General features: G+C 40.8%; 2 protein-coding genes across 6 annotated transcripts in view; one reads left to right on the plus strand and one right to left on the minus strand.

Annotated features, from left to right (window-relative positions):
* Nucleotides 1-27,608, plus strand: part of LOC125698633 (sarcolemma associated protein) — a 403,851-nt gene that overhangs the window by 127,577 nt on the left and 248,666 nt on the right. The gene's annotated exons all lie outside the window — the stretch shown is intronic.
* The window catches only part of IL17RD (interleukin 17 receptor D), a 58,825-nt gene that overhangs the window by 21,640 nt on the left and 9,577 nt on the right, over nt 1-27,608 (minus strand). Inside the window, exons 1-2 of one of the 5 annotated variants that reach the window (XM_048957266.1) lie at nt 23,592-23,661; nt 19,104-19,213 (exon numbers count right to left, since the gene is read on the minus strand). The exons of 2 other annotated variants lie outside the window; for them this stretch is intronic. In XM_048957266.1, coding sequence (XP_048813223.1) covers nt 19,104-19,213; nt 23,592-23,661 — 180 coding nt within the window. Of the gene's footprint in view, nt 1-17,663; nt 17,803-17,855; nt 17,975-19,103; nt 19,214-23,591; nt 23,662-27,608 lie in introns of those variants that run through there. 2 more of the 5 variants (XM_048957262.1, XM_048957265.1) reach the window with 2 other exon arrangements.

Genomic DNA, 27,608 nt, shown 5'->3' on the forward strand with positions numbered 1-27,608 from the left:
AAGCAATCGCATCCATCCCAGCACTGAACGCAGGAGTAGTTCAGACACCCCAAGTGCCACAGCACTATTTAATTTACTGATGCTGCAGAACCCAATGTTATATGCTCTCACTTCCCTTCCCAAGATTACACTTTATAGACAGTGATGATGTAAAGATTTACATTGCTAGGCAGATAAGAAAGAAACAACTACTTGCACAGAATAGATACATTTATAACATTCAGTCTTCAGAAAAAAAATTATCTCTGTGTTCCACCAGCCATTTCAGCAGTGATATCATACAAAAATGAAGTGAAAATCTTACAGTGATTGTTACAAAGAAAATTATTGGTAGCAAGAAAAAAGAAAAGATAAACGTGTGATAACTTTCCAGAGCTGTAGGAAAATCCAACAGAAAAGTGTGGGAAATGAAAAAATTAGAAACATGGATAAATGAAGGGCAACAAGCATTGGAGTAATGGATTAGAAAACCAACTGCCCAGATGCTGCAAGGGGTGGAGAGGTACCTGAATTTAAATGGAACCATGCAGGAGACAGAATTTAAATAATGAATGTGTTAATTATTCTTAAGGTGAAAAGAAATATGTCAATATCGAAACAAAATTAATGAGAACTTAAGGCCGTTCAGCAAGATGCTCACTTGATGATGCTGATTTTAATCATATGCAAAGTGACTCAAAAAAAGAATATTCAAAACCTACATCATAGCTAGAATGTCACGAGACACTGATGCTAAAATTAGGTGGCTGTGTTCCCACAGAAGTCTCTTCTTTTCCCTTCAAAAGAATCTTCCAATGCTTCACCGCAAATTGTGGTGTTGTGTTTTGGTGTTTTTTTTTTTAAACCATGAAAACATGTTTTTGAGTGGGAAGTCATTACAGAAATTAAGTGGCCCCTGTTAGCTGGTGTGCACACAGCATTCCTTGAGGAAATCTCCCATTCCAGCACTTTGAGCCACAGTCATCCCCAATTTGAGCACATACAATTCTGCTGAAGTCAGCGGCATAATTACCTCCTGCAGGCACACCTAGTTTCAGCCACCTTCTCCATTAATGCTTTCACTTCTTTTCCTGCAGTACCTCAAGCTGTCCTCAAGTCCCACAAGATGCAGTTGCCCAGGTCCATCCTCAAAACTCAGAATAGCAGGCTTCTGCAACTTTAGGGATCTGTGAACATTAGTCTGAGTAGGCAGAAGCAGAGACTGCAAACCTTTAATTGTATATTCTTCAAGTCCATTGCAGTTCCTAACCCCTCAACATCCCTTTACTTTCAATCCCTCTTGTAGAGAAAAGAAAAAACTACAGCCAAGCATTGTATTCCTCTGAAGAGGAAATATATGAGAATCTGGGAAATAAAACATTCTCTTAAAGGAACATGGAATATTTATTTCCCCAAAACAAATTTAAGGAACGCATAGTCCTTTTCACTCAAACAAACAGAAATGTCTCGGCCTTTCTCATTAAAGATCATTAAAATGTCATTAATTTTTTTTTTTTTTTAAACACAAAATCATGGCATTAACCATGGTTTTATGGTTGACCTTCCAAAACACAACTTCATGTGGTTTTAACATATTCTTTTGCCATTTCAGCTTGATATGGTTATCTTAAGCTCCCCCCACCATTAAGGGGCAGGGGGAATTTAGCAGCTGCTGATTTCAATCCTATCAGAGGATGACGTGGTCCCTAAACCATGTGGTGTGCTTGTATGACAGCCAGCTTCACGAGGGTCCCTAGGTCTGCTATGCAGATAAACCTTTGCTAAGAGTAGACAATAACTGTGTCATTCAATGAATTACTATTACATGCCTTTTAATTTTATTGTTGAGGACAAGTTTTCTTGTAACTTCATCTTTTAGTTCAAAGCTAGGTTCAAAGATAGCTAAGTTCAAAGATAGAAGGTTCTACCTCAAAAAATAAACAAAAAAACCCCACATCTTCAATTTACTGCACTCTTGGAGACACACAGTCTTAGAAACTGAACTTTAATTCTCACTTCCATAGATGAAATATACAGGCAGCACTAAGGAAAGCACTGTATATTCACAGGAGCTCATGACTGTAACAAAAAAAAAAATACATATTTAAAAAAAAGTGAGTTTTGCATGACAAAGACATAAATAAGCCAAATACTTAATTCTGGAGGATACAGAGCAAGGCAATTTAGCAGTAACTTCACTCTACTGATCAGAGTACCACAGAACTTGTGAAACTTTCAAAATAGACAAGATTTGGGATTGTTCCACCTTAATCCCTTCTCTGAAGTAATGCAATTATTTTGAACACACACACACACAAAAAAAAAAAAAAAAAAAAAAAAAAAACAACTTTTCTTGGGGATTTAGAAAAATACAATTGTACTCATCCATACAATTCTAAAGCTCAGGGTTAGTGAGCAGTATGATTCAATTCCAGGAACGATCACTACTTTGCTTGCCAAAATCCTCCACGTTCCAGCTTTAAAGAATCTTTCACCATTCCCCCAACAGAGTTTTTAATACCTCACACAAAATTTGGTTTTGCAGGAGATGGAGTGGAAAACAATTTCATTTGAAACAATACAAGCATCCCTTCTCAAAGTCACCGTCCTTGCGAGGCATCTAACTTAAAAAGGCTCTGAAAATGAAAAAAACTAGGTGGGGATCTGCTCCATAGCAACACAACCATTTCTTTGGCATTAAGTTCTGTACAAAGAGGGACACAAAAATAATAACATACCAAGAAGTGCCACTTTTATTCTGCACTCAGCTGTGTTATATAATCTCCTCATCAAAAGGGGCAGATTACTGCATTTTCAGATCAGAAAGGGCATAATGACTGTATCAGAGTCTTTCCTTCTTTAAATATGAATGGAAAAGCAATGATCATTCCACTTGTACCGTGCTTACGGCAGCAAACACAATTAGTAAAAATTATTTTTGCTTAGAAGTTCTTGTACATCAAGGAAGGTAGCAAAATTAATTACCCCTGCCTATAAATCTTCCCCTTTCCCAAGAAGGCAATCAAGTATTCCTCCCTTTCTTCCTTTCACAAAGCAAATGGACAAGCTGAATAAGCTGGCTTCCTGCAGAGCCAGGAACACGCCTCAGCCATGCTGCCCTTCCTTCTAAGGGTGTTAAAGGTAAGAGCTTTGGTTCTTTCTCAGCTATAAATTGTTCCCACCTCCCTGCACCAAGCATGCAAATGGAGATTCTTATTATTGAACTATGTGCTTTTAGCAAATAAATTTCTTCTTGACACCTCTGTCTAGTCCTGGTCGACAGCGATGAAAATTACTCCCACAGCTTAAGCAGTAACACAATCAGCAGGGCGGATTAGAGGGTCCGGTGCTTGCTGTGCGCTGATGATCCACATGGCTGAACTTGAGACACATGCAGACATTTGGTGGCTGCAGATTTAAAGTTTCAGCTGCCAGGGAATTTATACACTGCTGGTTAGCCAATATGGAGCACAGCCATAGAATCTGCAGCCAAAAATCCTCCATTTGAAATGTGTCAGAAGCATACACAACGCTGCACAAACATTTCTGGCCCACCTGAAGACACTCGGAAGCAGTGGCACCCAACAGCACCAACCCCTCTCCCCAGCCCCTCTCTCTCTTGCAGCCACTTGGGCAGGAGAAGATCTGCCAAATGGTGTCCAACACCAGGAATCAGAACACAACACAACATAACCTCACAGAACACAGCTTTCTAAGGAGGCCGTTTCTCAAAATGAACCACCAGTGCTGAGCAAAGTTTACCTCAGATCTCACCTGGTCAGGGCAGACTGATCCCTAAGCACGCTGTGCAGCCGCCCTTCTCACAGAACAACTTTGCTATGAAAAATGGACAGAAGACAGAACACATTCAAATATTCCTACGTGCTCAGTATTTGGAGCTGAAAAGCACTAAGTGTTGCTAAGTTTCATTGTTGGAAAAATATCAAGGAAATGCATGTGTTTTAAGTATATCTGTACTGGCAAGCTCTTTGGGCCTTATGTGCTATTGAATCCCATAAGATTTTTAACTACTAAAAAAGGAATCCAAATACAAATTTTAAATAGAGATTTAATGTTTGGAACGGTATCGAAACTCCAGTCAGTTTCCACTAATAAAAGTTACAGCCTATGGATATCACACTTTGTAATACACTTTTATATAAGTAAAATAGTTTAAGAGATGCTTTTTCCTATGCATTTAACATTAAGTGCTTTTGAAAGACAGCCAAAGAAAAGGTTGCACGTTCTGCCCATGCAGTAAGTGGCTTGTTCATAGCCACTATTTATTAACTAGTATGCTAGCACACTAATTACTAATTAGACTACTTGACACAAAGCACATATTGCTAAAACTCACTGTCACACATCCCCTCTCCCACAACTTGCTTGGGCTTTGAATTGTGCCATTGGTGCCAGGTGCTTAGCTGCTGTTTCAGGTTTTGCAGTGCTTCATGAAGGATCCCAGAACCTTGGGGCACTTTCGATTTCTGGTGCTATAGGTTAAAATCAGATCTTCCAGTTTAAAAAAAAATCTATTGCAAATAAAATCTGCATCTTGCTTAGTTGTTTTGTTTTTGTTTGTGGTGCTGCTGGTGTTGTCTCATTTATCAAATTATTTTAAATGATAAATTTACGTAACTCATTAGTAAGTAATATGAAATCACACCTTGGGGAAAAACAACAGGAATCCTCCCTATTTAATGCCTGATGCACACATGAAAACTGGACATATGGGCCCACTCTCATCACCTGCGTTCTAGAAACATGCAGATGTAATACTAAGGAACATGGCTTAGTGCGAAACAGTGGTGGCAGGTGGATGGTTGGGCAGGATGATCTTAGAGATCTTTTCCAACCTTAATGATTCTATGATTCCATTCTATGATTCTGAGGTTCACGACCGGCACAGAGCACACTTAACCTCAGGACAAACACCACTGTTCTGCTGTTCTAAAGAATTTCCTCTGCATTCCGCAGAAACAGCACCAATAAGATCCAGACTCATTCCACACAAAGTCCTCAGAAGTGAAAGAACCCTGTAGAAGTATCCCAAGTTGCAGTTTCATCCACCTCTCTCTTCATTTTAGAGCACTGTATCACACAGAGAAGCTGGTCAAGTGGAAAGCAAGCCCTCAGCAAGGACAGCAGTCCAACATATTTTCTCACACAGCACTTACATCAGGCCGAGCCCATCCAGCAGCACCATGCGAGGCACTGAACTCCACCAGCACGGCACACTCCTTATTAGCACATCACAGACCACAGCCCTGCACATTCCTGCAGTGTTGCAGTAATGTGCACTGAAGATAAGGATGGAGGATGGTTGTTAAGACTTAAGACTGAACAAAGATGCATTTTTAATCTCTTTCCCTCTCTGTGAAATGCTTTAGGTACTTTGTATTGCAGTGCTGGCCATTGACAAACAAAGCACATGAGCACCATCTGCACCGTGTTCTGAACAGAACAGTCTGGTGATTCTCCCTGCTCAGAGACTCAGGAAACACAGACTCATTTCCTGTTTTATCCATACTTTCTACTTACAACTTGGAGGAATTTAATATCTTTTATACCTCAGCCTCCCATCTGTAAAACGGGATAGCAGAATTTCCTTTCCTCTGGTTTCTACAAAATAATTTTAGATAGCAGTGAATTCAGAGAAAAGATTTCCATTTATACTCTGCGTTCATACACTTATGCTCTGTATTTATGCCCTCTGTATACAGGACTCAGCTTTCAGTTGATGTCCTTTGGTGATATTCACACAAGTAAGCTTCATGACAAACTACAGTTTCAACCTTTCCCCACTTTAAAAGGGGAATGCATTGGTTTTACTTTGTCTTCGTCCAAACAATAAAATATTTCCAAACTACCTGAGTTAAATTACAGGTCTTGACCCTATTAATGTTTGTCTTTCAGTTTTGCAGGGATGTGAAACAAAACAAAAGTATGAATAAGGAATTTCTTGACAGTAGTAAACTGCAAGCTAATACACAGAAGCGAAGGCTTGACTGCAGACACAAACAGTTTTCCACATTAGAATGTGTGGATTACTTGCTTGAGTTGTTTTGATTGGTAATAAGGTGCAAGGTTAAGTTATTGTAATAGTATCATCAGGATAGCTGGTAATGGGAGTGCTGATAAGTTTGACAAGAACTATTTGAAACCTGAAGTGTAATCCACTGAGACTTAGAAAAGATTTACAAAACTAGTATGTAAAACATTTAATGAGAAACAAAGGGGACATGCAGAGTGGTGACACACCGAGCCTTCCGCAAGGCGATGCGCCCAGCCCACCAGAAGCGGGGGGCCGAGTCAGATGAAGCAATCAGCTGCTTCAGTTTGGGTGACATCCGGCTTTCACTGCAACCTTTTGAGTGCTGCCATTACCTCCTTTTTTCTTCCACATTAACCAAACCATAGAATAAAACTAATTATTTGAAGAAGAAAGGGCTGAAAAATTATCTATTGCATCTAAAACTCACAGGGCCAGCACTGCATGTTTTCTTCTCATGTGCTCTTCTGACAACTTCCTTACAATCATGCCAGGTTAACTTTTTTGCTGCAAATAACCTTAAAGCCAAATGCAGTTCTACTGCTTTTCATCTCAAAATCCTATCTAAACAAACTGCTATCGGTCTAATGCAGTATCTACAAACTATGGAACACTCCTGTGTCCCAATAAGTATGTTTTAAAGAACAAAATATACAATTAATCTGATCGGTTCCAAACTTTTATAGCCACAGCACACCAATGCACAACAGTATGAAAATGAAAACATTCTGTGTATCAGGATGTTAGTACCTGCTAAAGATTGAGACATAAAACACTTTTTCCTGGTTATCGTGTCTCCTGAACATATCCATTTTCATGTTCAATTCTGTGAACAGCACAACATTTTCAAGTATTTGAAGCACATAAAATATACCCAAGACACAAAAAACACAGATACTCAATCTAACTGCAGGAAGCAGTTTGGCCATGGCACAGTAACTTGTCGAGATGCCATTTACTTGGTGTGCAGATATTTCCCTGACAATACCTAACTACTAACCTTTTCAAGGCAGAAGGAATAAGGGATTAATATTGAAACAGAAAATACTAGACACTACTAATGTTGACACAGAACACTATTAGCAGAAAAAAATATCTGAAAAATGTTGATGACTAGGATTTGTTAACAAAATACTTCTGTTGCATTGATGCTCACAGTGATTTTTTCCTGAAATCAGAGATGTTTGCCCCAGACCATGGGATTGAAGTGATTTGAAATGGAAATATTTCCTGTCCGCTCGCTGCCAGTTTCTGTTCCCAGAGTGATATAACAGATGACATTTGGTACAATAAATTCTTTTATTAACCATAAATTTGAGACTGCTTCAGGGATTTGAAGTGTTCGGTTTCATGCTGAAAAAATGTAATGTTATCCACAGACCATCAGCATGTGCAACAAAAACAGAGCCACAGGTTGGGGGACTTTGATCAAACCATGAAAAAAAGTCTCCTGATTTTAAAAATACTTGAAAAGCATTTACAATAACATTTTAACCTTTTATGTTTTCAAGATACACACACTAACTGATCTTTCTTTCTGCTGGAAACAATCTTTTCTAACAACAAGAAGTGCCCATCTCAAAAGCTCATGCATGCACGAGTTCCCTTCTAGCGATCATCTTGTTTAGGAAGCCAGAAGTACAACACAAAATTTAAGAGTTTAAGCATTTATAGGCACAGATTAAAAAAAAAGAAGTTTAATTGAACCTGAACTTCTCTAAAACATTTACTTGGCTTCCTCTTATCAAAGTTAAACTGAACACATAAATAACCAAACCTAAGACATTGAACAGAAACACTTTGTCTCTATTAAAACAGAATTACATCACTGCCCTAAGTGCAAAAACCTACTGTGTTTCACCACGAGTATAAATGCTAACTTACAAGTGAAAAACTACCCGGATGTGACTGTAAAACATAAAGGTGGAAACAATTCCTTTCTGTTGCACCAAAAGCTAACTGTACAGGGTGACACTGCACCTCTGAGTGCCCATCAGCTTGCCACTACCAGACTGTGCATACTGCTGCAGCTGAATGGGGAACACCAAACCATAACTAAAACATACACAGTGAATGCCATGTGGCCACACTGAACAATAGTTACCGTACCCACCAAAGTTGTTAGAATGATACCGGCTTTGTTCTAGCATTATTTTGTGGCTTTGAGTCCTGCACATACTTCCAGAATGTAATAAAAAAGAAAGTTCTGTCCCTGCAGCTCATTCTTTAGGAGCTGAATGTCCCATTTCCAAACCTCTGCATGACATTTCACGGCCAGTGGTCCTGATTGAAAAAGAACCCCAAAAGTGAATGCACGACTAGCGAATTACTTTTTCAATTGCAGCTATATGGAGAAACCTAAGCTATCCCAACCTGCATTATTCCTAGCTGATGAATAAAAGATAAAGGCTTTGTTCCCATTGATGTTCTGAAGAAGCATGGAATAACAACTTTTCACCTGCTGTGGGTCAGGCTGGGTAAGGTGTTCATTGGTGGGTTTTCTGTTCTGATTTGATGTGGTTAACCTACCAGCCTCACTGGGAAAAAAAAAAAAGGGTATCTGAAGGTAAAGTTAATTACTGAACACCACCAATATAATTTGCTGGAAAAAAAATGTAAACAATAAAGCAAAGTGGTAACTGTTTTGGAACAGATGTTACAGATATTCTTTGAAAAGCATCTTAGCAAAACATTTCCGTTGTTAACAGAAAGACATTAGATACTACTTGATAATTAGTTGCTGGCTTTATATAATAAGCATCTGGCTTTACATTTGGCCCATCACTTGGTGGGAATTTTAAAAGTATCCAAAGGGTTGCATGGAACACTGACTTAGGCACAGAGTGAGCCCCAGCAGCTCCTGGCTCCTTGCACAGCCCCAGCTGCTCCTTCGTGCTGCAGCTCACAGATTCAGAGCAGACACTTCACACGAGAGCCTGGGGACCTCACTTTGCCCACACGACTGAGCTGACCCAAGTAGTGAAGGAAAAAGAAAATGAAAAAAGCTGGGATACTTTCCATCCAGAAGGTCTGAGTGATGTGATTCACGATGCAGCTCACAAACAGGTGCCTTAGCACAGGTGGGGATGGAAGGGCAAGCACCAACTGGGAGGAAGCAGATGGTAGTGAAAACTTCTCCAACCAGCTTCACTGTGAGTCCGTATAAAATGCAACTACATCCCAAGCCACAAAAGAGAACAAATCCTATTGAAAGTTAATGGGAGTTAGGGTACTCCATTCTTTTTCAAAATCCCATTCCAAGCTTCTGAAGACCTGCACATCCTCACAGGATCAGCCTGAAATCACCCATTTATATCCTACACCTCTAAGACTTGGAGGGGAAGCCCAGCACAAGCTTGAGACCTTTGCTAACAAGCTTTGCAATGCAGCAGTGCTGCCTTCCCACAGTGCGTTTAAAGCTCATCTGGACAGAGCAGCCTTTATGCTCAGCACAAATTGCACGACTTACCAGTTCCAGCTTTCACCCTCATTTTGTTTCTGCTGCCTATAATTAGAGACAAGTTGAGACAGAGATAACATTGATCTCCATGGAAATTTGAGGAACACGAAGCAGTGAGCACAGGCTTTACAAGGGTTCTGGGGCAAAACACAGAACAGCACCTGGGCAGCCGGGGCAGGGCTGGCCTTTGTTACCTGGGCAGCTGCACACAACTCGCCTCCAGCACTTCTAAGGGAAAACCCATCCCTTCAGACCTGCTTACACAAGGAAGTTACCACTGCGTGATAAACCAAGATGTAAATTTACACTGCAGTAGAAATGCTACAACACACTACGTGGGATGCTCCAGCACACACCCACACAACACAGAGACCGAAGGTAGCTCTTGTCAGGAAATCCTGAGCATCAGACATCACCGTGTTCACAAACTGTGAGGGAGTTTGGTCCCCAGCAGCACAGCCCTGCTGACCCTGGCACTCCGCTCACTGCTCTGGGTCAGTGCTGCTGCCCGAACAAGACCAAATCAACAAACAAACCAACCAGCTCCCAGAGCTACAGGCCTTCTGTATTTGTAAGAAAAGCTGATCAGAGTGTTGGTTTCACAGGTAAATGACAAAGAACATATACAGGTCCGCAAACAGTTTGAATTCCTTCACAAATTAAAAGATAATAGGATATAGAGGGTATATGACTATTAAAACTCTCTTAAAGTTGTAATTTTTTATGTTTTCTGAATGCAGGCCAGTCACACCTGGATTATCTCTCTGAGCAGCTGACAGCTTCTAGTTGTAACACTTCTGAAGATTCACATTTGGACCCACACGTTCTCAGGTGATGCTTTCCTACTTGGTGAACTAAATTTCCACGTAAATTTAATCCGCATAAATTAAAAGGTCATTTTTTAACTGGTAGAATTGAAGCTATAAGAAGGGGACATTTACAAGTCAGATTAGTCTTTGGAATCTTATGTGTGAGGAGATGAAACTGAACTGCCCTATGCATATCAGTTTCAAACAGAAAATGCTCTTAACTTCACGTTAATTTTACCCCACAGTTTGTTTTTATCTTAAGAGTTCCACAAACTTAAAGAAAAATGTTAGAAATACACATTAATATTGCTTACATTCAAAGTATAAAGCTCAAAAGAAGCTTATCTTATAAAAGTAGGGTGTTGGGTTTTTTAAGTGAAAATGAGCTCGAGGTTCCCATGTCTTGGTTAAGACTAAAATCCTCCATTTGAAAACACAAAGCAAAATTAATTAGAAAACACAGTTTGAGTGAAAAGTATTCTTGCAAGGAGTTCTTAGAAAGGATTGCTTTGAATGCGTTTGATGCTGAGGAGAGGCCATAACTTTTCTTCACACAAAAGCAGTCATCAGCAGAGCACAACCAGATGTTAAGATTTCTTTTCTTAGTTTCTGTAAACCTCTGTGACCTCCCCCAAATTAAAAAAGGGAATAGCATTTTTAAAGCCACAGGAGCTATCATTAGCGAAGCATTCTAAGGATTTTCATTAATTCATAGCCAGCCAACCAGGAATTTTCCCACAGCCGTATACAAAAAAAGTCAGAGAAGTCACTGATTGCATGGTTGGATTTGAATGTAGTCAGAAGTAAGATCAGAAATATCTCGTTCCTCCCACTGATATAAGAGCAAAGAAGATAGGGAAGGTCAGAAATTAAAATCCAAGTCTGCCCACCAACCACGAGGAAAATCTGGCATTTCCACATTGCAGAGAGTGTAACAGTGAGCATCACATACAATTTGGTGGGGAAAATAATAGGTAGATAGATAGAAATGAATTATTTAGCAACCTTTAAGCAGGACATGCTGTCCCACGCAGAACTGTATTCTCATGTCCACCACAAAGCAGCCACAAGACTTAGAGTGATGCTGTCTGGTTGTTAACGTATTCTCACAATTCATAGCAATTTATGAGTTCATATACATTCACCTGGAGCCCTCTGAACTCTGCTTGCTCGTTTGTCCGGTGTAGTTTCTGCCAATCACAGAGAGGAGCAGCTTGTTCTTTCAATGCTAGACCATCAGAATACAAACAAAGGTCACAAAAAGCTAAACACATTTCAACAGCACTTCCTTTGGAAGCGTGACAGTGATCAGCCCCGTACCAGATTTGTAAGGAAAAGGCCAGGTGTGGCCTCAGAGCCTGCTGGCTTGCAGACTCAAAGTTGCCAAGAAGCCAGCACATCTGTCAGCATGGAGGCCACCACTTCCCAACCACCTCTGCATGCTGCCCCATCGCCAAGTGGTTCAAATTTGATTCAGGTCAGTCATGGATGCACACAACTGCAACTGTGCTGAATTAACCAGAACATGCATTTCAGAGCTTATACTCTCAGGCTGACAGAAGGAGATAATGATACCCGATCTAGCATGAAATCTCCTTGGACAAAGCTCTCTCACACATTTTTCTGAGCACATTAAAAGCTGCAGAATGAGTGATGAGCCCTACTGTCTTGCTGAATAACAGCCCAAAACCACATGAACAAGAATAAAGGTTGCTTGTGCACCTAGAGCTCCAAGTTTCTGAAAAGTGCAGCAAGATCACAACATATTCAACAAATTCCTGTGACATATATTCTACTTAGGCACTACTGACAGATTTTGACACTTTATTGAAAGCTTTGCCCACTTGCAACTAAAAGAAAAGAATCCTACTGCTACTTTTCACTTGAGAAGCAGCTCACTTGGACAACATTTCCTAGGGCTGTTTGGCCAACCCTACCAATGAGCACAAGCCACATACCAACAGCACTGTTAGCATTGGACACCAACAAAAAGTTGTGAGACACAAAGCTGGGTAAGCAGAGAGCACTGCAAGAACAAAAGATGTAGCAAAAACTGAAATGCTATCACTATAAAGCAGGAAACTCCAACTTCTTTCTAAAACAGAAGTCAGGGCCTGCCTCCAGACATGGCCAACCAAGGTTTGTGTTCAGAGTGGTTTCAAGTCACATGTAAAAGCACAACTGCTAAGCTAAAAACAAAACCAGTTAATAACCTGCAGCTAGAAAGTAGACTAGAAAGGAACTTCAGGAAATACAGCATTAAGAAACAGGTAGAAACAGATTCACTGACAGTTTTATGAATTCTGGTGGCAAGTGAGGAATAATTCATAAGACAGAACATGATATACAGAGACCGAATGACGAGTGGACAGCCAATGGAAGAAACACTGCTTAAGTGTATTTTCCTCTGTTCCTTAACATTTACTATCCACACACACAGAAGTTTGAGACCCACTTCCAAAAATTTTACTTCTTTATACAACAATCCAGTAAAGGATAGGAAATTTGGAGAATCATCTCCAGTTCATTCAGATATATTATTTTATTTTTTAAACTAAAAATTTATTTGTGAGATGTACTAAGTAACAAAGGTTCAAGCACGTTGAACTATCTGTACTTCGGTTTGGCTGACAGACTTTTGGATAATTCAGAAAACTACAGGAATGAGTCTATCCATTACTAGCACAACACAGTACTCAATAACCAATTAATTACATATTTGATAAAAAACGCTAGGGGAAAAATAAGTTTTGTGTGTCAAGTCAAGTTGGCTCCTCTTGAAGAGATCTGATAAGGACAAAGAGCTAAACAAGACAACAACTGTGAAACACTACGTGCATTAGTGGATAAAATCCTTTTTCCAAGCTAGCACATAAGCTGTGATAGTCTCAAATTATCATAACCTAACATATTTGAGACGTACTGACCTAGCCATAGTTCCTTATTTTCAGCTACACTGTAGCTTGTATCTTTTTCATAAAATAATTTACAAATAATACAGGGAGAAGGACATAATTTCAATCCATTTGTTGATTACTTGTCTTTTTATAGGTGTGATGCATTTATGAATAACATTCACTTTCATACATAAAAAGTCATGGTATAAAAACATCAACATAAGAGTTTCAGAAAAAATACTGTATTTCAATGATGCTTTATTATACTGGTAGCAGTGTAACATATCAGTGCATTTTAAAAGCAAGAATATTTTTATTATTATAAATTAAAAACTCTATTTGAGCTTAATGTTTCTCTAGTAATGCTTCACACTCCTGTTATCTCGCTGGCTTCCAAACAACATTGTAAATTTATAGGTAAAATTCAGCCTTTGAGCAGAATGAGGCGGGCAAGTTTACATCAAAGCTCTGTTTCAACATCTTTAGACCAAAAGACAGCTGGTCCTTATTAAACACCCTTTAAACGTTGCAGCTTTAATTAAGTAACATCCATCTTATATTAACGTTAACAAACAATTAGCTAAAGAAATCTAGTATCGCCTAATCATGACTGCTTAACATCTTTTCACCAGTGGGCTAGGAAGCATTCGTCTATTAAAGAACTTGTTCTTAAATAAGCATCTCAAGATTTTGAATTAGCAACTCTGATCCAGCAGTTATCACACTTCTACTCGCTCAACAGCAGACTGAGGGCGGGGGAGAAGCAGGGCAGGGAGCAAAGTTTGACATCTAACCTAAGCGACATGGTCTGCAGAGGAAACAAATCAAATCTGTAACAGTCCTAGGAAATTTCAACTGCAGAAATCTTGTTGGCTCAACAGCTTATTCATCCCCATCTTCAAAAGTAACAAACGAGGGAAACATGTTTTTGTTGTTAATACTGAGAATTAATGTCAATGACATAAACAGGCTTACATTTCTGTAATTGTTGTTCTCTGGTTGTGTTTGCTCATTCTGGAAATAGAGAATTTAAGCTCAATCACCTCTAAGCTCCTAAATAAACATTCATCTGCCTATTTTCACATCACTACATGCATTCTTAAATTAACTTCAATAGGCAGACTGCCATTAGCACTTTTTGACGCTAGAGTAAAAATGGGGTCACCCTATCTGCTAACATCACCTGATTAATGACAGTGGGGGAGAGGAGTTTGAAGGCAAACTTTAAACAAAAATAATACAGAGGCCTTCCTGCATGGCCAACCTTGCTTGGAAGGCTTTGCACTCAACAGGTTGAGTAGCATCTGACCAAAGAAACACACTAAGCTTGGAGTCATGCAATTAATCAATTCTAAATCAGTATTACACTGCTTTATATGTCAGTGGGGAAAAAATATATATCAATTAATTAAAAAAAAAAAATCCAAAAAGACAAGATATAGAACTGCTGGCATCTGGTCTGCAGAACTCTCAAGGAACTGGGGAATCTTTGCATGGAGGAACCCCCTGATGGCGACCATTAACACCTTCTGCTAGGCTTCATCTCAGGTCCTTCCTCTACTCCACACCTTTTGACATTTTTAAATACCCTTCAAGAGAAAAAGCTACTTCTTTCAATGATGGAAAATAACAAGAACTGAGGGGAGGAATTTAAACTGCAGTAAGTTATTTCTCGCCCATTTTACAAGACATTCTTCCTCCCAAACAACTTCCCAAAACACAGATTTAGTTGGGAGAATCACTTTGGCACAGCTCAGCTCTGCACTTGGGAAAACTCTGGCTGTAGGGTAGAATGCTCGAGGAGATAAATGCAGGGAGCTGGCAGCACAAGCCTAAAGAAGAGGGGTAGGCAGAGCTCCTGGTAATAGAATGATAGGAAATAGGGATCTTCAGAGTCCTCGCTACAAAATGGGAAGGAAAAGCTCCTTAAGCATGATACATAAATGATGACATGGAGAGTGTAAGGGGAGGCTTCAGAGGAACAGAGAGCCCCAGTGGTTGCTAAGCTATGATCAGCAGAGCAAAGAAAGGTAGGACTCTGCTAACTGGAGGGCGGAGGGGAAAGAAGTTCACTAAAATTCTGCTTTTATTCTCTCACATCCTACAGTCTCATTAATTTTGAGCTTTACACTACTGAACATGGTTCAGTGCCACGATTTTCAAAGGAATTAGACAGAGAAAAAAAGGTTACCCATCTGTATACTCCCATTAGAACCTACAAAAGAAGTTGAGACTAAAGTTGCTCAAGTGTTTAACACTGAATAAATGCAACTGAAATATATTCAAATCAATATCACAGCCAACTCTGTCTTGCCTCACAGCTTGTTACTAGGATGAAAAACAATCAGAGGATACTTTTCCAGAATAGCTCCCCATGTGGACATACTTTCTCAAGATGAAGAGAGGCCCAGCTCTGGTTTATTTTTTTCTGGATAAAGGTATGCATATGATGTGGTGGGACCATCCATATGGAAAGCTACTCTGCAATACTATCCTGCTTTAAGCAAACGTTCTATCTCAATCTGGAATACCTCTAAGTGTAGGAATACATTACAGCCATTAAACATCAGTGAAAGAAATCTCTGGCTTAGCAAAGCCAATCCATGTTCTAGAATCCTGGGTGCACTGAAACCGCCTCTATTTCTTATCAGTGCTCTCCAAATTACTCAGCAAAGTACCAACTGCTTTAGTGCTACAGACACTTGTTGAGCGCGCAACACCAATACCAAAGTATTACCAGAGAAAGCAATAAGCACAGGCACGTGTTTGATGTAAGTTGTAATAATCATACTTAACTTCATTTTGAAAATCTTAACTGTTAACAGTAATTTCAGGAGCTATGAATCAAACCATCAAATGCTTCCTCTCACAATCTCGTAACCAGAGCCCAGCCCATGCTGTCACCAACTCCAGCTTTTAGTGCCACATAACACCGAGGAAAACAAAACTACGTTTTGTAGAGAGGAAAAAAAAAAAACCAAAAAAACAAAAGGGAGTTAGTAGTGTAAATGTACCATGATGGAACTTGGTGCTGATTTTCAAAAACAACACACAAACAAAAAAGGAGCACAGAGGACACCACCACACATCAGGCTTTTAGCACAGGAAAATATCCAGTGTGTATGCAGCAACAGCACCCAACTCTCCAAATTAAGTTTAAAAAAAAACCAAAGAAAAAACAAACCCTGAGTTTCTCTTTTTCTCCCTAGATAATTCATGCCTTTGAGAACTACCTTAATTGAACCGCTTTCTATAATGTATACCAGACATATTCACCGCATGCCTTTCTCCATATAAAACGTTCAGATTTGTCCATGTCCTTAATTCAGGTTAATTAGACACCGCTCACAAGCACCCTGCAATAAGGGTATCTGTTTGAATAGGACACAATCGCTGCAGGGCTTCTGTCTTTTCAATCAGTCAGTGTCCCCGCAGTGTTTAGAGTGGCAGAGGGGAAGTGGCCTGTGGTTAAACAGAGGAAATACCGAGGAATTTTAATAGAGCAAATAGTCTCTTTACTTCCTACAGGGCCCCACTTCAAAGGCAGCCTTGCTCCCGAGCAGACAATGTGTTAGAGGGGCCATCAGTCATGTACCAGCACGGCGGCTCCGCTCACAGCTCACACAACCGGCCAATTGACCCCCAGCTGACACAACCGGGACCATCCCGCAGTCGTTCCTCTGCCAGGGCTGGGGGTGACAGCACCAAAGCCGGGATTCCAAAAAGGCACCACGGCACGATCACCAAATGCTCCTACCAGGCACCGAACGAACGGCCCATGGAAATGCGAAAACAAAGCTGAAAATATAATAAAAGCAGAAACCACTACAAATATTTAAGAAATTAAAATGTTACACTTGCTGTGTGCGATCAAAACAAAGTTTTTTTTTAAAAATGCTACTAATCTGAGAGACATGAAGCAGAATGTGGCATTGTGGCACGCTGAGATTCCACAGCCACAAGGCGCCCATTGGCTGAACCCAGCAGGGCGCTGCCGCGGCTCCCGCAGCTCTCCACAGTTCGCTGAGACAGCGGCGCGCCCGGGGGCACGGGACGAGGAGCGGCACCGCGTCCCCATCTCTTACAGCTCCAGCAGCGCCGTGCGGCACGGAGCTGAGTCCTGAGCTGCTTTTCTTCGGACGTTTCCCAGCGCTTTCGCCTCCCTGCGCGCTGCCCTACGACAGTGAGCGCCGCCGAGTGCCCTCAAAGCGCTGATGTGACACCGCGGAAACCGGCAGCGACAGCCGACAGAAAGGGGCGGCGATGGAAAGCAGCGCTCCCTGCCGCGCTCCCGCACCGCCGCGCCGCAACGGAACCGGCAGCCGCGCTTGGGAGTCGGGGAGAACTTCAAAACTTAGTTAAAAGTAGCAAAAAAGAAACGGAGAAGAAAGCAACGAAGAGTCTGACAGCAAAACGCAACAGAAGCGGGAACGAAAAGCAAAGCCTCGTAACAGAACGTTTATCACCTGCACGTCCCCGCCACGGACGGAGGGAAAGTCCCACTCCGCGTCCCCGCCGGGAACGCCGCGGTTCCTCCCGGCCGCGGACCCGGCGCAGAGCCCTGCAGCAGCCGCACCGCCGGCTCCGCGGCACCCCGACCCCTCACGGCAGCACCGCCCCACCTGAGCCGCAGCGGGACCGAGCCCGGCGCTACTCACCCGCCCTCCGCAGGCGTCGGCCGCCGCCCCCCTCCTGCCGCCGGGCCCTCCGGCCGCCTCCGCGAGCCGCCGTCCCCCGCAGCAGGCGAGGAGCGCGAGGAGGAAGGCGCCGAGCTCCCGCCTCGGGGCCATGGTCCGCAGCGGCGGCCGCGGAGCGCGGGCAGCGCGGCGGCGGCGTGGCGGAGAGCGGCCGCGTGCATGCGCGCCGCCGGCTCGGGGGGCTGCGTCTCGGCGGGCACGCGCGCCTGTTCCCCGCCCCCGGCCCGGCCCCGCCCGCGGGAGCGCGCGCCGCCCTCCGCGCGGGGTCGCGCGTTTCTCCCTAACGTGCGATGCGAGGCGCTACGCGGGGCAGCGCGGCCGGATGGCTCCAGCGCCGGGCTGCTCTGCACGAAGCATTCAGAGTCACGTAGGGGGCGAAGCCTCAGCCGCCAGCAAAGTGCAGAAGCACAGCACTGAGCTCAGAAGAGACAACAGCTGCTCAGGTGGATACAAGCAGCAACCAGGTAGCTGAGAGTCTTCCCTTCAGTAACCCCAGTCGCCATTATTTTGGAAGATTTTACATCCAGGTACATACTGCTGCTATCATTAATATTAGACAAAAAACCACGACAACTGAATAGAGAAAACAAAAAAAGCAAAACAGTGCAAAATAGCATATCACAGTTCAGATTAAAGCAATGCACAATCTCAAAAAGCCCACTCAGGGTGAAAGGAAGCGCTGCCAAGTGGCCATTTTTAAACTACTTCTAAACATGTCATAAGTTTTCCAATCCTTGCGAACACCAGCAACGACAATACAGGAAGACTCCAACTGCTCTCAGGCAGCCCTTCTCTGCCAGTTGCCATGAGAACAGGCTCAGGAGCCCCTGGCAGACACAGCTCTTCATTATATCATGAGCAGAAGTGGGACTCCTGCCATTAAGCATATTTTAGCACAAATTCGAGATTTGGCTGAAGCCCTGGTAAAGCTCTTGGAGCAGATGATGCTTACTTGGGATGCCCATTTTCCCCGCAGGTTGGTGTTCTGGAAAAGGGAAGGGTAACATTCCGCGGATGGCTCTGGCATTTACACAGAGAGCAGAAGGAACAAGTCTTACTAACCAAGGGTTCAAACAGAAGCACAAAGCAAAAATATCACCTACCACAAGTCAGCCTGCACGCCCCCCCTTCCATTACCTCAGCTTAAGCTAATAACAAAACACCACATCTGAAAAACATTTATCCTAAGAGCTGTCACGGCCAGCTTACCAACATGAATGCAGTGACTGCACATAGAAGGATTGCGTTGCTTTTTGGGACGGCATGCAGAAGCATTTTATTGCTTTGTGTGCATTTAGGGTAACTTCCACTGAGAAGTTTTGTGGAAAAGGATAGAAGAGAGGTGGGAATCAAATGACAGTTAAAATTTCCACTTAGATTCTCTAAAATGCTGCTAGCTAATGTAAGGACAAAAGTGACTGTGGGGACTGCTTTCCTGCAGGCTCTTTTGTCCTTACAACAGTCTCCTGTTTCAACGTAGTACAACATACCAGTTGGAGAATATATCTAAGTCATGGGTATCAATATAATGCATTCTACAGCTGGCTTTGGTTGCCACTACAACCAAACCTCAAGCGTCTTGCTTAAAGCTAAGAACCCTTTTTTTTTTTTCCCCCTCCTTTCCGGGCAGCTGTTCCCAGATGGAGGGGACAGTGGGAACTCGGCTGGGCCTAGAAAAATATGGAAACTCAAGTAACAAAGAGTGCTGCTGTATAGTTAGGATTTTCCTACCAACTATTTCCATCAGTTGCAAAATAATAGCAATAAAGCCTCCTTAGATTTGGAAGCTGTGTCCTCCATCCATCTTTTGTATTTCTAACATTAAAATCTTTCTCTCAGGAGAGACCGACCTTGGCTGCACAAGGAAGGAGTTAAGAAAAGAGCTCAGCTCTCAGCTGTAGGCCAGGAAGCATGCACCATGCCTGTGGACATATCCACTGGTGTCAGGCAGCTAAAGACCATCCAGTATCAAACCTTAAGAACTAATTTAGAAAAAAAATGAGTGAAAACAATGTTCCCAGAAGCGTTCAGGAGTCACAAAAATTGTACTGTGGTAGTGTCTTCCAGATTGTAACATGCCATAGTTTCAAAAGATCTGGTTAACCTCAAGCAAAAGATTATCAGCTGTATGATCCCAGATGATGAAATTGAAATTTAATTTAAATGCATCTATTGCCATTAATGGTTCTCTCTTTTAAACCACCAGGTCTTGATAAATGTGCCAATATTAACGAAGAAGAAAGAAAAGAGTTCTGAAAGGAAGATCCGCCTTACTATTCCCATTTTATAGATGCAGAAACGTAAAGAGTCATAAATATGCCTGTTTTAACATCTTGCACACATGCTCGAGGCTAAACCAATAATTAGATTTGGAGTCAGGAAAGACTCTGCCCCCTACTAAGACAGGAAGAGACCCCTGGGGGTAATGGGTTTTGGTTTTAATTTGCTTCTTTCTAGAGACGCACAATCTACTTCCTAAGGTCATCCAGACATTATCACTGGGCACGTAAAACAGCACGGGCTGTGGAGGCCAGATCCTCCAGAATAAGTCATCCAAGAGCCTGCTTGTGCCCTGAGGGGGCAAAGAGGAGCACAGCACACCACCCTAGCAGCCAACTGCCTCCTGCTGCGTCCAAGCACTTATTGGCACTTCCAGATTAGCTGCTGCTGTGTCCACGTGGGACTTGAAAGTGGAATTGGATGCATGAATTCTGCTACATTTGCTTTGACACTGGCAAACCACTTCTGGCCACCACTTCTATATCCAGATGCTTCACAACAAATCCTGTAGTTCAGCATCCTTCATGCTGAATAAGCTAAGCCTTACTGAATTCCTTGTAGGGTGCAGGCAGCCACATCTTCCCCCAATCACTTTCTATCACATTCTCATTCTTGAGCTTTCTTCTTAAATACCTCAAGTCTATCTTCAGGTATTTGGGGATGTTTTGAGGTTTGTAGAGTTCAGAGAGTAGAGTGAATAGTCTGGTGACCTTTCTGGATGACTTAATGTCTTCTACAGGAAATTACACTTAATGACCAAGGAAGTTTTTCCAGTTCTATATTCCCAAAGGCTCAAGTTAGCATCAGATGTAAAGATGAAAAGGAATTGATTGAAATAAACTACTTACTATACACAAACGACTTCTGCTCATTATCAAAACAACTGTTTGTCAGCAATCCATGAATACAAATCCTTGTATAATATCACCATTCCCCAGACCTCACAGTTCCTTGTGGAGAGAGTACACAGGCCAACAACTTACTCTGCTGGCAGGAAGGATCTGCAGTCAAATGTGAACTCTATTTCTATTCAGTTTTGCACATGTTTAGTTTTGCATCTGGTTATTCATATGAATATAATAAAGGCACAGACAGACAGCTCAGTTCTGAGATCTTTCAACTAACTGACCTGCCACCAAATTCACTTCTCTCTGTTACACAAGCAAGCTGAATTGACTCATCCTGTGGCCACATGATCTTTTCGGAGAAAAGAAGGAGCAGAGCAGGACTGCATCTTTCAGCAGCCGTCTTCTGTCACACTGGATTAGGTGTTATATGAAACTATTTATTTAGAGAAAATTAGATTTGTGATGCAAAGAAAATTAAAAATTGCACGGAAGAGTGACTTTTCTTTTGGATAAAAAAATCCACTGAACTTGAAACATTGCAATCCAACAACTGTATTCTTAAGTGAGGTATGTTTTATTCTTTAGAAATATTTGAGTCATTATTTCGAGTCAAAATATTTTTGTGCAATACCGGCATTTCAGTTCAGCCAACCATGAAAACAGCAAACGAAGCCTCCTCTGATGCCATTGGAATACTCGCTAGAATTGTAAATAAAGTAATGCTTTTTCAAAAGTTTATTGGGTTTACCTTTAATCTCAACTTCTTAATGCAGCACAATCCCTTCCACAAAGACATCTTGCCATTTTCCATCGGCAGTGAAATAAGTGCCTGGCTGGGGGGGAGTGACTTAACAGCCTACGCCGAAATTCAGCGATCTGCAGCATCCTGTGGCCGTGCCTGTGAAACTAATCCCAGCACACTAAGGGACCCCTGGCTGAACATAACCTGCCTTAAACCTCTTCCCTTTTAACCAAGAAGAGAGCAATTTGTTCAAGCACTTCAAGATGACATCATTCCTTATTTGAGGCCAACGGCTAAGTGTAATTAAGGCTAAAGAAAATGTTTTGAAGATTTTTGTGATTAAAACAGAGAGACTACTAACAGATACCATTACAGAACAATTGGAGCATTTCCGGAAGAATTCCAAAGTCCTACTGTTGTGTAACTGCTGTGGAAGATGACTGGAAAGCAGTCTGTCAATAGCACTTCATTCTACTCCCACTAAGGGAAATATACAAACAAATGAAAATGTGGACACATATGGAAATTGTAGTCTGTTTATATGACAGATACATAACAGCATTTCAGAGAAAAAGCTAGAACACTTCATGGCAGATTTACAAAAGAATTCTACAGCAATTCTACAGAACTGCACTAACCAAAGAGGAAAGGCCCTGCTAGGAATAACAGTTACTGCTGATAGCCCTACTTTTCAAACAACTTAATATATCCTCCATATCTACAGTTTGGCACGTTGTTGCAAAAAAAGGATCGAAGCACTCAGATATTAGGATTGATTCAGTTGCTTGTTTTTGAAAAGAGTAATATAAATATCCAGACAAGGGATTGATAAAACTCAGATCAATTAATGAAACATTGATAAAACAAAGATCTATTAATGCTTGCAGAGAAAGTTAATGCACATTAATAGTAAGTTACAATAATTATGATAGTATGATAACCTTGTGGTTAGATGGTAACATTAGGAATCACTGACCAGAACACTCCAATAGAGCTGCTGTTTGTGATAGACCTTACTGTCCAGCAGTGTATGATCAATAGGGGAAAAAATCTCACTTAAGCAAGAATAACTGCAAGAAAAGCTTTTTTACATAACCTACTTGAGTTTCACAAAAACATTTAGCCAGACAACTGCATTTTAAGAGTGGTGACGGTGCCTCATTAGACTGTTTCCTTTTGACTTCCTTTCCCTGTCAAAACGAATTAGAGCAATTTGCAATTATATTGTCAGTGAGCCACATCCTGTAGCACTGAATGAGATGTTGTCCCACCTTTGAAGTGAGAAGTACACATATATCCCTATCCAGTCAGTAACTTAGAAATATTCAAATCAAGAAAGAAATAGAAGTGACGACAACCACATTTTTAATTTTTTAACCCAACTAAACATATTGAAATGCAAGTCAAACCATAACAGATGTATAGTATGTAAGCAGTACAATGCCATTTCTTATCGTTCTAATGCAATGAAACAGTTTTATAGAAAAAAAGCAGGTGGTCATCAGCCCTTTTGCATGCCAAATATCTGCATTCTCAAGTTTGCATTTGTTGTCACAGAAGAATTACATTAGTAGACACTGTAGCAAAGTCGTTCTATGGTTCCATTGTAAGGGTGGGGTATTTTTTGTCACTTTTAGAATTACTCGATGCTTTCCCAGATATAAAACAATTCTGCTGCTATAAATGGACTGCATTTTGTAGTGCTGTAATCACATACCCATGAACACAGCCTTAATGATTTTGAAGGCTGTAAAATGTTGCCCCAAACTGAATTCTGAAGTTAATATCTAATAAATGTTCAGACTATCAAAAATACTAAGAACCTACCAATTTCCACTGGGTTCAACTCAACAGAGCCCATCCTGAGTTTTTGAAAAGCAGACACAAGGTCAAGCATTCATACACACATACAGACTCTGTAACTAAATCTTCGTTGTACTACAATTTAGCAATCAGCAGGCATTCTACAAACAGCCTACCTCGTGATTGCAGACACCACCCAAACTTAAGATGTAGAACTGTAATTCTATGCTCCAGCCACAAGAGGGCAAAAGTAGCCCACCATTTTCAGCTATATTTGAAATACTGAATAACTGCTTCAGTATTTATGAATTTAAATGCTGGCCTGATCTGGGGGCAAAAAAAAATAAAAGAAAAAATAAAAGAAAGATTAAGGCGCAGTTTATAAATAGTCAACAGCCTCTAATGCAGAATATTTGATTTGCTGTCTTCTTAATTTCTTTAACAGCATCAATCACACAAACTGAATCCCAGGATGTTTTTGAACATTACTGTGGTTGTTAATGTAAATCTAAGTATTAAAAGCGTGAAATATATCATTAAAGGGTATAGTATTTATTTTCAGTTAACATATTAAGCATAAATTGGTTATATGTAGGCAAGATTCTAGACAACTTGGACAAACAGCAACCACAATAAAAGTATTAAAATAACAACTGGTAAAGAACAAGAAAGTATTAAACAAGATACAATAACTACGTTGATGTAAATTTACAGACATGATGTCGTGACAGTTTGCTATTATTGACAATTATACCAGAATTAGGCCAAAACCATGTGTGTGCAGTCACCATCCTTGAGTGTTCAAGAAACGAGTAGAAGTGGCACTAAGGGACATGGTTTAGTGGGCATGGTGGTATTGGCTGCTGGTTGGACCAGGTGACCATGGAGGCCTTTTCCAGCCTCAATGATTCTATATACCTAAGCATTTTTTGTTATATTCTTACCTCAGTGAGGATAAACATCCTGCAAAAACAAGTTTTCAGAAGTTTCTTCCTTCTTATAAATTCAATAAATATATGTTTAATTTGGGTACCCAAAAGAAAGGAGAGCTCTTCCACCTTTTGTCTCCCTTTCTCCTTCATCTCACCTAAGTGTGGGGTCTATTTCCTCAGAAAGGAATCTGGAACTGATGACTCTTCCACAACCCCGGATTACCATCCCTGCCGACAACTGTTTGCCCATTACGATCCCACCAAGTTCCTTTGTGGTGCAATCAGATAGAACCCTTCCTCTCTCCTCCCCACCCCGGAGATATTCAGCAGCCCCAGCACCTCCCCACATAATGAGCTAATTACATAATAGTAAATCCTATAAAATTAAGTGATAAAAAGCATCAACCTGACAACTGATAGAGAAACCACTTCTAGCCAAAAAATCATAACAAACATTATTTTACAAGTAATTTCTAAGAAGCTTCGATTTTATTTTATTTTTTTATCACTAGTCAGCCCTGAGAATTAATCTCAACTATTTGAAATTACCTTAATTTCAATGTTTGGTAAAAAAGTTCTTTGTTAAATCCAGCCATAGAAATGCTTGGGTGAAGTTTTGAGGCTTCATTTACTTTAAATAAGAACACAGCATTATCCTTCTTCTGTGGAACTGTAAAACACCCTGGGTTTTGTTGCTTTAGAAGTATTTTCAATACAAGACTTTGAAGGAGAAAAACGCAGACATACTTACACCCAGTAGGAAAATTGTAACAGAGCTTGCTGGGGTACAAGCTTGCTGTTTGTAATCACAGACTTGGTAAATCAAATAACTGCCAATACAAAATTCTAAGTTCAAAAGTGTTATAAATGTAGGCTTTAAAAATCTAATATTGGTAATTTAAAGAATGTTTCAAACTATGCTCTCACATATGCTGCAAGTAATAATATTAGAACAGAATCTAGGAAGCAGTTGTTGTGTGATTTGGATATGCCTTCAGGCCATGAGCACAGATCATCTTTTTTGGATGGCAACAGCCACTAATGAAGTTCATGTCTAGAAAAGTTTTTTTAAGCTTGAGACATCAAGAAAGAGAAGAAAGTCAATTTCAAACAAATAATTACACAGCCCAGCATCCCGATTATGGTCACTGGCACAGGACCCTATTTCAGGAAAGCACTACTAGCATGTTTAAGTACCATTTCAATCAGTTCTAGGAGAGCTTCATCAATTTATCACTAACCTAAATTACAGCTGTTGACGAATGCTGACATCACAGCTTGCCAATACCAGAACAGGGAAGTCTTACCACAAGCCAGCTTTCTTGCTGGATGTTTTCACTGTCTTTGCAATTGTAAGAACTCATCTCAGGGTCACAGGGTCAAATGAGCTCTTGAGCCAACGCAAAATGGTTGGAAGAAGAAAAGGAAGTTTTGGCTTCACAAACCTAAAGTCAAATGAGGAAATAAGATGACTGAGGTTTTTCTGATCACAGTTCCGAAAAGCAGATAAACAGAAGCATCACAAGACAAAGCATACAAAACTGGAACGGCACCAGATTTCAACATGCACTTATGACAGTCTCATCCACTATTCTTACCAGGACCAGCTGTGCTCAGATAGCTAACAGTATTACATGTACTTCTGAGGTCATTCAGAAAGCTGCATATTATCGGCAAGATTAGCAAGGACTGTGAAGTACAGAATAATATTTTAAGATAGAAAAGAAATTTAACCATATACAAGAAAGTCTTTGCCACAGTTTAGACCCAAGGTGGTCAAAATCGGCATATATGTGAAGTTAAGGGTTCTCCTTTAATTTGTTGATGTATTTACTTTAGGAAGAACAATCTAAGCCAAGATTAAAGAAATAACACAATCATGTTATCTGACTTTTGCTCCTCACAATGCTATGTAGAACTGGTACCGAGCAAGCCATTCCTCTAGTAACACTTGCTAATTGAGAGCTGGATACCAGAGCTGCTGCTGCTATTATTCCACTCCTCTTAAATTGCTTTGTCAGACTTCCGTCACTTGAGACAAGTTCCATTATAGCAGACATTAGGTGCATTTAGGTATTTGCCAGATAATAGAGTAAGGTTCTTAGGCATTGGTCTGTACAGATTAGTCTAATCTGTTGCTGTTGGAGACCTTGTTTCCAGCAGAAAGGTAAACAATAGTTTCAAATTACTTGCACCAAAGTTAAGCTACAGGTACTCCATGTCTTGAGGTGAAAAGAAAACCAAAAGAGAACTCTCACATTTCCAATATTGTCTTCAGCTCAGCTCAGGTCTGCATCTGAATCGAACTTCTTCTTTCTCTAGAACTATTTCTAATAGATTTGGTGACATTTAAAATGCTCTATCCAAAAATGATTAAGAGAAATAGAAGTTCAATTAGTAATATTAAATGCTAATGTTACTTCCTGAATTCGAAGCACAAATAGTTAACATTTCAATATTAAGTAAAAGTTTCTTATTTCCACACTGAAATAGGTTTTCAAGAAGAAAAATCAAGCAATTTGAGATTTCTGGGCTTCTATGAAAATGAAGGCAATAAGCCCATAGAGTTGTATTTTGTTTGTTTTTAATGACATAATGGGTATGATTTACCTGGTAAAATCCTAAGCTAACTGCACTTTGAAATACCTTGCAAACATTCAAAACTATATTAAATCATCCATTACTAAAACTGAAAAATAGAATAGATTTCTAAGGAAGATCTTAAGCTAAAGGAAGAGGAGAGCACATGTTAGGAAGGGGTGTAGTGATCAAGAATGGTCTGGAAGCAGTTAAGATAGGTCTTCAAAAGTTTTAACACCAACCTGGAGCACTAACCTAACTGCATTTGGACAACTAGAAAGTAGAAGAACTTACACAGTTTTTTCCATGTTTCCCTCACTGCCTTTTGTTTGTTTGTTATTACATTTAACCTATACTGACAGTGGCATTCTTCCTTCATGTCCTTGTGAGTGATTCTAATAGAAACCAAATGCCAGGGCCTGCATCAGCCTGGTAACTGAGCCTGAAGACTTGGGCTTCAGTTCTTCCCTCCAGTGAATATCAAAGTACTTCATACAAAACAACTGTTTCCTCAAGAAATCTGGAAACC

Source organism: Lagopus muta, chromosome 11, assembly GCF_023343835.1.
Source record: "Lagopus muta isolate bLagMut1 chromosome 11, bLagMut1 primary, whole genome shotgun sequence".
Lineage (NCBI taxonomy): Eukaryota > Metazoa > Chordata > Aves > Galliformes > Phasianidae > Lagopus > Lagopus muta.